Source organism: Echiichthys vipera (assembly GCF_963691815.1).
Source record: "Echiichthys vipera genome assembly, chromosome: 6".
In the NCBI taxonomy this organism is placed as follows: Eukaryota; Metazoa; Chordata; class Actinopteri; order Perciformes; family Trachinidae; genus Echiichthys; species Echiichthys vipera.
This window is the reverse complement of record NC_139831.1, coordinates 10,973,540-10,987,414: the sequence shown is the minus strand read 5'-3', so window position 1 is coordinate 10,987,414 and position 13,875 is coordinate 10,973,540. Positions and strand designations below refer to the sequence as shown.

General features: G+C 38.6%; 1 protein-coding gene across 5 annotated transcripts in view; it reads left to right on the top strand.

The window, feature by feature from the left end:
- enox2 (ecto-NOX disulfide-thiol exchanger 2) overlaps nucleotides 1–13,875 on the top strand; it is a 179,124-nt gene that overhangs the window by 74,643 nt on the left and 90,606 nt on the right. For all 5 annotated transcript variants that reach the window (XM_083915582.1, XM_083915581.1, XM_083915579.1 and 2 more), the window contains one exon: nucleotides 13,531–13,677. In XM_083915582.1, coding sequence (XP_083771708.1) covers nucleotides 13,531–13,677 — 147 coding nt within the window. The remainder of the gene's footprint in view (nucleotides 1–13,530; nucleotides 13,678–13,875) is intronic.

Sequence of the window (13,875 nt, the reverse complement as noted above, 5' to 3'; positions counted from 1 at the left end):
TTCACAAAGCTGTCTAGAAGCTGTAACTACTGAAAACAAAAAGAACTTCCACCTGTATACTAATCAGTGGTCATATTAAGGCAGCATATGTGTCCCTGTTAGCAGTGTAGATCGTGATCAACATCAGACTTCGCAGCGAGGACTCAGCATACTGGACCAAAATTCAGGGCTCAGAGTCATGGAGTATGACAAGTAGCCATCTGGTAATTCTTCTCTTCAGACCTGTATGGGAGCTACATCCTGAAATAGCATCAAAGGCAAAGAGTTGTCTTTTGAAAAAGGGCTGTTGCTATAGAGCACTGAGATCTTCTTGTATTGTCACTCAGGGGGGTCTAATGCATTTGGATACGAACAAAATCACACTTATTTTCATTTCAGAGAGGGGAAGAGAGAGGAAGCTTCATGCACAAGACAAACAATACAAACATCTAAGGAGACATTTTGCGAGTATTAATTGACACACAAGGGAATAAGCCTTCTTATCTACTCTCCTTGAAACTAAGCACAGCCTCCGGGATGTTCTGAAGTGTACTGACAAGGTGTGGGCACATTTTTTTTTTAATGGCCGTGAATTGATTTTGCCCAATGATGCAAATGTTGCTAAAATGTGACACTTGCTGCAGGACTCGGTCTTCCATATTAATTCAAATGTATTATCATTTGTTAACAGTAACCTGTTTTACAGATTAAATACATTAAACCTGTCTCATATGGCTTAATGCTCTTGGAAAAGGTCATTGCTGAATTACAGACTAATTACAAGAGCTTTATAAGAAATGTGTATGTCATCCAGATGGCCTTGGATTAGGATAGTCTTTGAGCCAACAATAAAAATCCGAAAACCTCGAAAATATCTATTAGAAAATATTGTAGAAGGTTGTGGCCGACTGAAATGCTGTATGATGGAGGAAGAGCTGGGTGCTTTGAGTCACATTAAATGTCAAGATAATAACTGAATATTGGTAGCTCTATATCAGAGGTACCCAATTAAAATTCAAAAAGGTTCAGTCACTTAATTTCCTCTCAGCCATGTTGTAATGTGTTTGTGCTCACTGGTGAGCCTGGGACAGTTTTAATGTTCATCTCATCTCATCTTCAACCGCTTATCCGCGGAAAAAGCTGACTCACAGCTGTAAGTCGATCCTAACATAGTCAAGGAGTGTAGTGCTACTTAGATTAGAATGAGGAAACCGTCTCCAACACATGTCTGTAGTCTGAAAGTAGCAGGTTAGTTGCTCTCCATGCCATCATCTCTCTGACATCTGTATTACGCTTTTGTTTTCTCTAGCAAACTGTCTATGCACAATAAACAATCAGACTAGTAGTTGTAGTCATAGTTATCAATGTTGCTAAGCTTTGCACACATTTTTTCCCCCCACAATTTTGGGCAGTGTTTTGGGCTTTGTGACAAAAGAGATCAACAATACAAGAAGTTAAGGACTGAAATTTCCATTTTGGAATAAACACTGACCTGTTTGTCTTCTTCCCAGTGTCCCTTTCCTATTTGTTATTTCCTCAAATTTCTTATTCTGTCTTTTTATTGTCATCATTCATTCATCATTCATCATTCATCTTCAACCGCTTGTCCCTGTCGGGGTCGCGGGGCGCTGGAGCCGATCCCAGCTGACATCGGGCGTGAGGCGGGGTAGACCCTGGACAGGACGCCAGTCTATTGCAGGGCACATAGAGACAAACAGAGACAGACAACCATTTACACCTACGGGCAATTTCAGAATCGTCAATTAACCTAACACCTGCACGTCTTTGGACTGTGGGAGGAAACCGGAGAACCCAGAGAAAACCCACGCAGACACGGGGAGAACATGCAAACTCCAATTAATACCCCAAAATATGTTATACACAAGTAAACTGCTGTTCTTGAAAGAGAAAAGTAGGACTCCATTTAAGGTGTGTGTAGGATTCATCTTGCTGCTTTTAAAAGCCTGTGTCAGTGATGGCAGCTGCTAATCATAAATCTCTTCTGTCCTCTGTACCCTCACACGGATAAAATATAGGTGGTCTGAAGCAAATTATACAGCAGTTGAGATTTCAGAACAGGCGGCAAATAAGACAAAAAAAATGATGGCAGCTAAGCATCGGAGTGAAGAGAAAGGCATAATTAAGAGAAGCTTATGTTTGAGGAGACAGATGGGAGAGAACAAGGGGTGGCATTAAATGAAGTGGCTGTTTATGGACAAGCAGACGGTTGCAAAAGATGGTGATATCCACCAAGCCCTAAAAGAACAGTCAGTTCCTGCTGCGACCTAAACCCAATTTAATTAGGAGGAATGACTTGCACCTTACTCTTAAGGACCATCAATGTTTGCTTAAAATAGTGTCTGTCACAGGATTGCATCAGCTCAGCTGCTTATTGTAAATCAGCACCTGGTCAAGAGTGCATGTGCAACCTTAAAAAGAGACACTACTTAACACCGCAGCAGTTTGAGTGACTATCTTCAAGTCTCAAAAACAAATGTTTTAAACTAAATCCTATGATGCGATGGACTCAGCAAAGAGTGGACATTCAGTATAGTTTGCAGTCAAGCCAAGTATGTGCTTAAGAGATGACAATCGTTCATGGCTGCACTCAGACACTCACAGCTCTCCCAGTGTGCCATTGTTGAATTACATCAGGGCCAGCAAGCCTCTCATTAGCCATTCCTCTGGAGCACAGAAACACATCGACATAAGCTGGATGTTTTTCGAACAGACTGCAAATAACTTAACCAACTCAAAGGGAAGAGTGAGCATTCCCAAAGTTATTAGCATAAGAGCGTCCGTGCCAATCACAATGCATGCCATCCCGTCATAATGATACAGCGCTTGCCCACAAAGCCAAAATATCCTCTGTACTGCATCCTAATTGTTGATATCTTGATCTGACCATACTGTGCATGCATTAAAGTATCCTGTCTTTCAAAGGAGAGGCCAGATGGTAAGAACTTAGACATTCTGGGGCCTCGTGGAAAGCAGAAAAAAAGAGTTCTCCTGGGAGGAATCTATATTTTCGCTTATTGCTTACTGCCATGATTGCCTCATAAACTAGTCCAACATGGTCTTTTTTGACACTTATATACATCAAATAAGCCATTGAGACTGTTTTTTTTGTGTAACAACTATAAAAAGAGCAATTCGGGAGAATCGCTAACAGCCTGGCGTGGCTAACACTGATTAGCATTGCAGTGAAGGCATTAAAGCGGCTTTTTTAACCACTAAATAAAACAATAAATTGGAAGAGGTAACCGATTCCTAAATAAATCATCAATGGGCTCCTTCCTTTTGGACTGCATTGAATTGAATGGACTTGAGAGAAGCTGGTACCAGGGCCAGTTGGTAAATCTTTCAAAGCACTCGTTTAGTAATCTCTGGGTTTTCCAACTACATTGTTGGCATATTGTTTTATGTGTAGTGATAGTTATCATGCTACTGTAGAGGTTTGGTGTTATTTTGAGCAGTATTATTGGTTAAAAGAGCCGTTTTAATGCCTTCCTTATTTAGGAATCAGTCAATCACTGTAATGCCCAAAGCTAATCAGTGTTAGCCACGTCCCGCTGTTAGCAACTCTCCCGGATTACTCCATTAATAGTTGTGTGCCGAAAAAAAACATGGGAAAGAAAAGACCATGGGATATATTTTTGGATATATTTTGCGCCGGAATTACACTTTGAGCGTTGCTCTCAGAAAACATTGCACATGTACATTTAAGCTAACATGACCTTATCAACTGCTGTGTTGTCTTGTAAGACACACACACACACACACACACACACACACACACACACTAGTCATTAGTTATCACTGCACTGTAGGAAGCTTCAGTGACTTCTGTCTCAGAACATCTTGCCACCAGGATATTTAATATTGTTCATACACACCCACACATACTTTTCACACTTTGTGTTTGTTCATCCTATTTGAATCAGATGAAGCCACACAACTAAGAAGTCCTTTAATGGCTGTTAAACACCACGTCCTACACATGCATGCACATACATACGCACATGCACGAGCACACACACGCGCACACACAAACCTACACATGTTCACTCACCACAGCGGAAAGGGCAAGGGCCTTTGACAGTAGAAAGCGGATTAGTCTGTAAACCAAAGATTCTTAGTGAGTTTAATGGAATAGAGATGAGTGGATGGGAGATTTGAATAAATTAACCTTCAGTGAATTCCCTGAGGCTTGGAGGAATGACAGAGGGGGTCTGAGGAGAAATGTTTTCCTTGTCACTGATGATATGAATAGTCATGACATGATTATGGTGAGCTAGATAACCTTAGCTTGTGTTTGAGGCACAGCAGACGTGACCACTGAACATATTTACAAACTCAAATGTTCTCAGAAGTGGAAAACAAGAATTAATTTCCGTCTCTTCACATTAACCCTTTGCATTTTGTATTTTGCCCTTTTACGTGTTGCAGTGTGTTCTTGCTCCATATGCCATATATTGGTAGAGTTTATATTGCATGCAGAGTAGGGGCAAATTCGTAAATACACAATCAGATGTTCCAATGCTAGCATTGTTTCAAAATGTCATCATAACACCAGGGAATAGATTAACCTTTACCAAGCTCCCAACTGTAAGAACATAATTCTTCCTACATAATGATCATGATTATTAATCCTGATTGGTGTCTATGACATTTACTTAAGGATGCAAAATGCTGAATATTTTGGATAATCATTTTTGTATTTATTGGGATGCAATAACTCACTGTAATAGTAAAAAAATAGATGTTTGGTCTCTACTATTTTTTGGTATTTTGAAACTGCCATTTATTTCTGAATTAGTGTTTTTTGTCCTGCATATTCTTCTCATAGCCATTTCATTACCTGGCTCTACAGTCTTGTCTAATTGGGGAAATGCCAGGTAAGAAAGGTTTTCAGTTAATTTGAAATAATTTGACCAATTCTTGAAGGTGAAAATTCTTGCAATCATTTTATTTTTTGTAGCAGTATTGTTGTTGGTGAAGGTTCATCACTGCAGGTTTTTGCTCTTCAGTTCCCTGTGATCCCCGTGCAACTGTTTTGCCAATACAGCACTTGCTACATCCCCAAATAATGAAAGTGCGAACAGGGTTTTTTTAAATATTATTTATATAATTACAGTAAGAATTGAGAGTTTAATCAGTTGCCAGAGGAAAGACTGTCTTCAGAAAGTTATACCTAGACTATGTAAATGTCATGTTAATAAAAGACTGAATGTGGAATCATAGTTTATAGAATAATAAACCATAAATCTGTCAATGTTGAATTTTTATCACCGAGCTGTTTGACAGCAGAAGAATGAACACCAACAGTCAATCCTCCTTCAGAAAGTCACAGTTGCTAAAATGGTCACTGTGGTCACAATATTGGCAATAATTAATTAGGGTTGCAAGATAAATATTACTGTCTGAGGAGAAACATGGTTCATAGCGGGGAATTTTTGCCTTTCCTTCTGCTCACTGTGTGGCTGCCTGTATGCCCACAGCACAGCAGAAGTCACAGCAAAGAGAATTAAATGGCCTTTAGATTGTATTTGATTTGAGTCAACGACAGTGCCACAAAATCCACTAATAAAGTAGACTCTACAACCAATTTATCAAACCCATGTTCAATAAGCAGAACATAAACTTTCAGAAATACGACATCTTCAGTCAACTCGCCTTTCCTCTTAATTCCTACATGCATGCACTCTATGACCAATCCTCTGTAAGACTTCCTGTGGTCACACCCTGAGTGGTGATGGATGCTGAAATTTTTCCAGCTCAGGCTGCCACTTAAATGTTCTTTTATTTGTGTCTGGTTTTCATGAAAGCAGAAGTTTTGTTTTACCTGGCAAAGTGAAGTCTGTCACTCCTGATGAAGAATATTAGCAGATGGTGTACAACAAACACCCAGAGAGTACTCATGTTGTACTCTTTGTGGAGGGAAATATTAATTTAAAAACCTGGAACCTGATACCTTTCAGTGAATCCACCCGATGTTATTTTTGCAATCAAAACACACATACTGTAAATTTAAGACCCTGTGCCACAGTATCATCTAAAGTGTAAACTGTAGTTTGCATTGGCAACAACCTACTGGTCATTTTAATTAGCAAATGAAAGAGTCAATAAACAAAGCAGGAAACTCTCGGCCATTAATTTTTTTGTTTAAATGAGCTAAGACTGTGGGATAGTGCAGCTGTCCATAAAATTGGCCTGTGGGTCCACCACTTGTATGTGCTGCCTGTTGTTTTAACTGCTCTTTGTCTTCGCTATAAATACACAGGAAGTGAAAAGCTTGGTTAATAGCCTCATGAGAATGCCGCAGCTGCTTGCTTTGCCATGCATTGCTAAGCCACAGCAGTCAGACACCTTGTTTATACATCTGCTAAGGGCACTCATAGCTTAAGTCCGCTACCTTTTTTAGGAGGCTCGGAGCTCGTGCTCATAGTCCATGTTCCGTTGTTCTGATGGACACTCCAGGCTATGAATAGAGCAATATCTCATTTTATTATGGTGACTGATCTTTACCGAGACCTAATGGAGGTCTTGTGACTTTCATCAGTAATCTTTCAGGTGACTAAGGCTAATTTGGGATCCTGTTTGTAGACTTGCCAGCTACCACCCAAGAGGACCCAGTCAGCTTGTGACTGTCACTTTTCCGTGACCCAGAGCAGCCAGCTTTGCGGTAATCTCGATGCAGCATGATTTTGAATGTTATCAGGATGTGACTTGTGACCTGCATGTCTAATATATTGGTGATAGACAATGTGACCTCTTAATTGCTTTTTAATCCTTTATCAGAAGAATCTGATGCCCTTTCCAACCCAGCCACATGTTTTCCACATGGTCTGCATTTTGAGTTAAATGTGGACAACATGGACTCTCAAGGACTTTAATTGAAGTTGGCACTTAAACGATTTGTTTTTTCTTTTTTAAATTTAATTTTATTGGTGAAATTGACAGAAAAAAGTGCACACAGATAACAACATTGAAGGACAAGGCAAAAAAAATCATAGGGGTCATAGTATAAAAAACAAACAGTGGAACACAATAAAATAAAATGAAGAGAAACGATTAAATTAATTAATTAAGATAACAAAACAAGGCAAAGCACAGTACTAATTATATTTATATGATATAAATATATATTTATATATAATAGTATTTATATTTTAAAATTAAGGGAGTGGGCTACACAACAATTCTTATAGATACAAACATGCTTCCAGACTCTCAGATTTGAGGATTTGCTGATTTTCTCTATTTTATTTCCAGAGGAATATGTTTTGGACTCTTTGGACAAAACAACAAAACATGCAATTTGAAAAAGTCGCTCCTAGTTCTCTCTACTGTGCTAAATTTGTGTGAATCAGGAATAAATGTTTTCCTTTGATAGCATTTTCAGTCGTGTAGGAGCTCATCTTGACCTCGTAATCTGTAGTTGTATTTGTGAAGGCATTTTGTTGTGTGTCTATTTGTGTCCATTTGTGTGGGTTGTATCTTTTGATCATATGCAGCACAGCAGTTATGTTGTAATCGCTTTATAATAATGTCTAAACAACTTTATTTGGCTGCGAATTGACACAAGACTCACAAGAAAATTCTTTAATGCCTAGAGATTTTCTAATTCTGTAGAACCACAGTTTGTCCTTATAGGTCATTATGCTCTGCCACTTTTCCTGTTTGAAGACACAAATCCGTGAAGCTGAAATGCAGTTTGTTGACAGTTGTGGTTCAGTGATGAAGTGGAATAGTCAAATAAGCAGGTTTACTTCTGAGGGTGGGGATGTTAATAATGTGTGTCACCAGCTGATCCTTTGACTTGTTCAGATGAATGAATGTGCAGTAGATGGCATGAACTCTATACAGTATATCTCTCAGTGCTATCTTAAGATTTATAGTCCACTGCTAAGGCCGTCCCCCCACTTAAGCACTTACCTGCAGTGCTTTGCTGCTGCACATTTCCTAATGCTCTGCATTATTCATACTGCACTGTTGGGTTTATTAGCTGATATGAGTTCGATTAAGAACTATAGGAGAATTATACAAATGTGTTACCAAGAGAATTATTGCAGACTGTGCAGAGAGATCACAGGTTTGATTCCTAGAGCTGCCAGTCTACTTGAAGTCATTATTAATAAATTATGATTAAATGATTAAAATAAATGGAGTCATTATGCAATTTCTCTTAATTTTCCATGATTCTGTTTTGCAGCACACTGCATTACTTTAATTGCTGTATCTTTTCCCACACTGTCACTTAAGCATTATGTGCACTGCAGTGTCATACGTATAGGACCCTTTTTGGTAGATTGAACAAATCAGAAAGTAGTGTTGTAATGGATTTTCAGCCATTTTAGTTCCAAAATAATCTTCTTTTTTTTTGGACACAGTACAGCCGTCTTAAAATGAAATTCCGGAGTAAAGTAATCCCAGGGTATTTTTCGGCAAATACACTCATCAAATAAGCCACCGGGGCATTTTTTTTTCATGTAACAACTATTAACGGAGAAATCCTGCACAGTTGCTAACAGTCGCAAACAGTGATTAGCTCGGGACAGTACGGTTTTATGAGTGTATTTGAAGAAAAAGACCCAGAGATGATTTAACACAGGAATTTCACGTTACGATCCTAGATCTACTACTTGTTTAATTTCATATCAATGATCTGCTGGTTATTTTGTTGAACAATCATTTGGTCTAAAGAATTTTAGAAAATAGTAAAAAAAAATTATAGAAACAAAAAGTCACAATTTAATAAAAATGTCTTCAGATTCATTTGTTTTGTCCAAAACCCCAAAAGTATCCACTGTGCTATCATAAAAGAGAAAGAAAAACAACAAATATATACATTTAAGAGGCTGAACCAGTTTAGTTTTGGCATTTTCGCTTAAAAGAATACATAACTTCAATCAATAAATCAATCAAACATCTAATCAACTAATAATTTCATCCGTCTAAGATTGACAAATAATAATGATTAAGGTTAAGTTTGTCTAAGTTATTATAATATGATGACATTATATTCAGCACACATTTTTCCACATTTTCTACGTTGTCGATGCATGAGTTGGTTTCACATCCAAGGTGGTCAAATCGTGTTTTAATGACCCACTGAGTCTCACTGTATATTCTAATGGTCCTGTCTATTCTTGGACCACTACACCATTAATGGGGCATGCATATGATGCATCCTTGATGTGGGATCAGGTCACTTCCATTTGTGATATTTCTTGTATCTTGTCCTGAGGCCACAAAGCATAAAGTTGGTCTCTCAGTTGAGCATTTTCATTTCCTGTCCAAATCCTCCACCTGTCTCCACCCAGCCTCCTGGTATTTATTTACCTCCTCCCCCGGGGAGTGAAACTGACATCACTCCTCCCTCAGGCCAGATGTTGAAACTTGAACACACCATCCATCACCCTACAGATGAGTAGAGCAGAAGACAGGGGCGTCGACCCAGAAAAGATGTTCTTAATATACAGGCTCACAAAGAAAGAGACTCCAGTCCTTGGTTGTGTTCCCACCCTTCATTTTTAAATCAACATGTGTTTCTACTGGGTGCCATAACTGTCCCATTACTGAACTGACAATGGTTCCAAAGCTCAAACCCAAAGATATAATAACAGTCTACAGCCAAAGGCTGTTTCACTGCTGAATCTGTAAAATGCTTTCCTTCCCTTTTGCCTCACTGCTTTATTGTAGCAACACTATCACTGGAGAGCAAGATATGGTGCTGAAATGCACATACAATATACTGGATGAAGTCATGTAGCTCTGCATCAGTTTTAAATCACACATTTAAGTGAACAAATGTCCTTCTTCCCAATCGACCCCCGGCACTAGTGAGCTTTATACAACATTCAGAGGTCTTGCTTTGAAGTCCATTTAGGAGTTTTGAATTTTTTTGGACAAACCCGCCACTATGAGCAAAAGTACGTTCTTGACACAGCCACTGCTGAAGCTGAGTGTCATTTCCCTGTCACCTGTTCCTACCGTGGCATTTTTTTTATGCCATTGACTGATGTCTCTTTGATTGTGAACTGTTTATTGGTGGCAGAGTTAACTTTGGCAAGGTAATGGATTTCACTCTCTACACTTTTGGCGTTCATCGTTGAAGAAGTGTGACAGATGGATGCTGAGTAGAGATCAACTGAAGGTCTGTGTGTGAGCTCAGACTGAAGATCTATTAAAAAGGTCTCTGCAGCAAATACACAGTATTCTGCTAAATCTTAACAAATCTCACACCCACATGTTTAATGTATTTCAAGACCCTTTTTCTCAGTATGTGGTGCCTTATGATTAGCATGACCATTGCCTCAGCTCTGAGACACTATAGGTACGTCTACGCGATCAAAAACAACCTTTTTTTTCTCCGTCGTCCACACGGACTCGGCTCAAGAAATATCTGCGTCCACACAAAACCAGTGAAACCGGCTAAAAATGCTGTAATACACATGCCAGGCCTGGATGTGGCGCTGTAACTGCCACAGAAATACACCAACAAGGAGAAAAAGAGAGGGAGAGCCGCTGTTGTGTATAATCATAATACAAACACCAGAGACTTTCTTTCCAAATCTGGAGACTTCCCAAATCCTCATCCACCCTAGAGAGAAATCTGTTGTCTGTTTCTGGTGTTATTGGAGACTTTTGTGGTGTTTTGGAGACTCTGTGATGCACGAATCCCTCTGTAGTTAGTGTCCTCGGGTGCTGCTGTGAGCCCCTCCTCCGTCCCAAAGCACTCGCAGGCAACTTCATTTATAAAAAGCTACTAGCGACCAATTTAGCGACTTATTCAGACCATCAGGGAAAAAGGAGAAATATATGGTCAGCCTAATTCATTCCCATGCATGTAGCTAGGAGTACAGGGTTAGAGGCCGGAGGTTTGGCGATGACCGCATCGTTAACAAAGTATGTGGTTTCGCCGTCCAGACGTCAATGACACAGGGGATGATTTCAAACTTCCCTCTCTGGGACCTTGTTACAAAAAATGTCAGGCTCTGATAACGCCGGCTGCGTGTGGATGGTCAGCCAAAACAATTTTAAAGTTGTGCGGTTACAGGAAAACGTGTCTTTGCGTCAATGGCGCCCTATGTCCCATTGACAGGCATACCGTTATTGAGTTTCTTTCTGCACACACAAACCCTAATAACTGAGGACATATGGAAACATTGGAGCTTACATAAAGGCAGAATAAGCAAGTGTGTGATAGAGACTAAAAGGGTGCGTTTGTATCAACATCAGTATTTGGATTAGAGCACCTTAATACTTTTGTAAAATTCTGTCACAGATTAGAATGAAATATTGGAGAAATATGATAATTTATTCTGTCGTACTCAGGCCCTCTTTGACTTATTTTTTCATAGTAGTAGTATGTATTTTCTACAGTTATACACAAAACAGTATAAGCAGTATAATACATTATACAGTGTACAATCCAGTAAATAAAACTGTGGACAGTGTAAACAAAATAAGTAAGAATTAAGTAATGAATGAAAAGTTACAGGCAGAAGGATTATGCTTATATATGCCTTTGCTACATTCTTCTCAATTTAAGCTACCAACGTTGATAAAAACAATAAAATCTCTGTGTCTGAATTTTCTGTCTTTGTTAAGCTACTGATTAATCTTTGCTATTGACTGATTGAATTAAAGATAAGCAAAGACAAAGTTGACACAGAAATCTACAATCTCATTAGGTCCAGGCTTACATGGAAACAAGAAAATGCCCCAAAATGTACTTTAATCAAAGTATACTTCCAAAAGTGCACCAGGTCTAAACATAATGAATCTTCATTTCATAAAGTAGATTTGATAAAACAAAGACTACAGTTAAAATCCTTAATAACGATGCTGTTGACGTTCAGAGCACTGTCTGAGTTTGATACTAACTCATTGGGGTCCTGTGGACTTCTGTTAGAGCCACATTAATGTGGGAAGGCTTCTGATCTGTTGTGCAATAAAGGGAAAAACAAATCTCTGCACAAAGAAGTGTCATGAATTTTTCATGACTGTAGACCGAGTCTCCCCAGGACCCTGTTCTAAATAATAAACAAATACACAACTCTTAAAGAGAGCTGATACATTAAGCAGAAAACACAAGTTAAATAGTGTATTATTTGTTATGACTCAGGAGCAATCTCAACATAGCTCGTGTTTTCATTACTTATGGATGTAAGCGTCGTTATTGTCTTATATTCATGATGTGATTCTGTTATCGTTACTGAACTGTCTGATAGAATGGCCTCGTCATACACAACACCTGAGCTTGAATTTTCCTCTTATATTTTGAAACTACCTTTACATCTGTGTTCAAATTATTATGAGATGTTGTTTTGTAGAAGTGTTGATTTGCTATGAAACATTGAATTATTTACAGAATTCTTTAAGAAACATTTTAGTGGAAAAGGCACCATTTTTGTTATATTTACTATGTTTAATTGTTAGCTTTTGGCCTTTCCTAAAGTTGACTTTGATTGGAAGAAAAGGAAATGGTGCATGTGTCGGTGTGGCTGTTCATGCACAAAATATTGATTCTGGACTCACCCAAGTATTGTAATGCAATTTGCCTCTTCTGTGTCTCAGATCATGTCAGAAATATTCAGGTTCATGGAGTAAATTTCTCACTTTTTTAAACTGATTTGAATATCTTAAAGTTCCTGGTATTTACTATCTCCAAAGAATAAAAAAAGTGCATTCACAGTCATACTTTTCCTTGTATGAAGGCCGCAACAAGTGGATGTTTGCATCATGGATACAAGAATCACAATGAATCAAATAGTTGTTTGGGCTTTAAAACTGTGATGTCTCAAAATCGCATTACAAACAGTCCAAAACCAAAAGATTTGGAATCAACAACTATCATTTAAAGGGCCACTTTCTCCATTTTAAACCAGCTCTGTGTAATGGCAGTGTGTGTAGATGAACTGGCTCTTGGCAGAGTCCGGCAGGATCCAGCGGATGACGATATGCACATGCTGCCATGGCACAGAGCTGGATTTATATCAGCACAGTATCTCTTTGAAACAAGGGTATTTGTAGCTTCTCACATTTCAGAAGCTGAAACCATCTTTTTTTCTGAAAAGTGTATATGAACTATTAATTGATAATCTTATTGGTCTATATCTATTTGTTAAGTTTCTGCCAAGCAATTAATCTAGAAATGATTCCAGCTATACTTTGTATTCACAAATCATTCATTTAAATAAGAAAAAAAATCTTACCACATATTACATGATCTTCAGCAAATGTACAGTATGTTTTTGTACAATTTAATATAAGAATTTAAGTAAAAAGTATATTTCTAATCATTGAATTTTATTGATTTGAATTTTGACCATTGCTTTGTGGTTCCAGCAGTGCCACTGCCATTGGCAACATTTAAATTACAGTGCTGAATGAAGTCCGCAGGGTTTAGACATGAAAAGCACAGAAGAGCTGGAACTTCATGTTGCTTTCTCTTTTTCATGTTTCACAGTGTTTTTCCCTTTGGTTAGGAGCCATCACAGCATTTACTATAATCTGGCTGTCTCTGTTGTCTCTGTCTTCCAGGACTCAACGCTCTGCCCTTTGATCCATCAACCAACAACGACCCTCTCCAGTTCAGCAGTTCCAGCGGGCCACTGGTGACAGAGTGTCCTCCTCTGGAAAACACTGCAGAGAATAGCAAGAAGAGGAAGAGAGCCATCCTGCCTCCAGGTACTAATAACATTTACCTCCCAAATATTGCACCACTACTGCAGGATTACTCTTTGGTCTCAAATCCTCACCATTTTTCCCTCAGCCATGTCAAATTTTAAATGCAGGGGCCCGTAACACAAAACAGAAAATGCCTCCCTTCATTCAGAAAAGCTTTGATAGAACAGTTGGATTTTTTTTACTATGGAATTCTTCTTA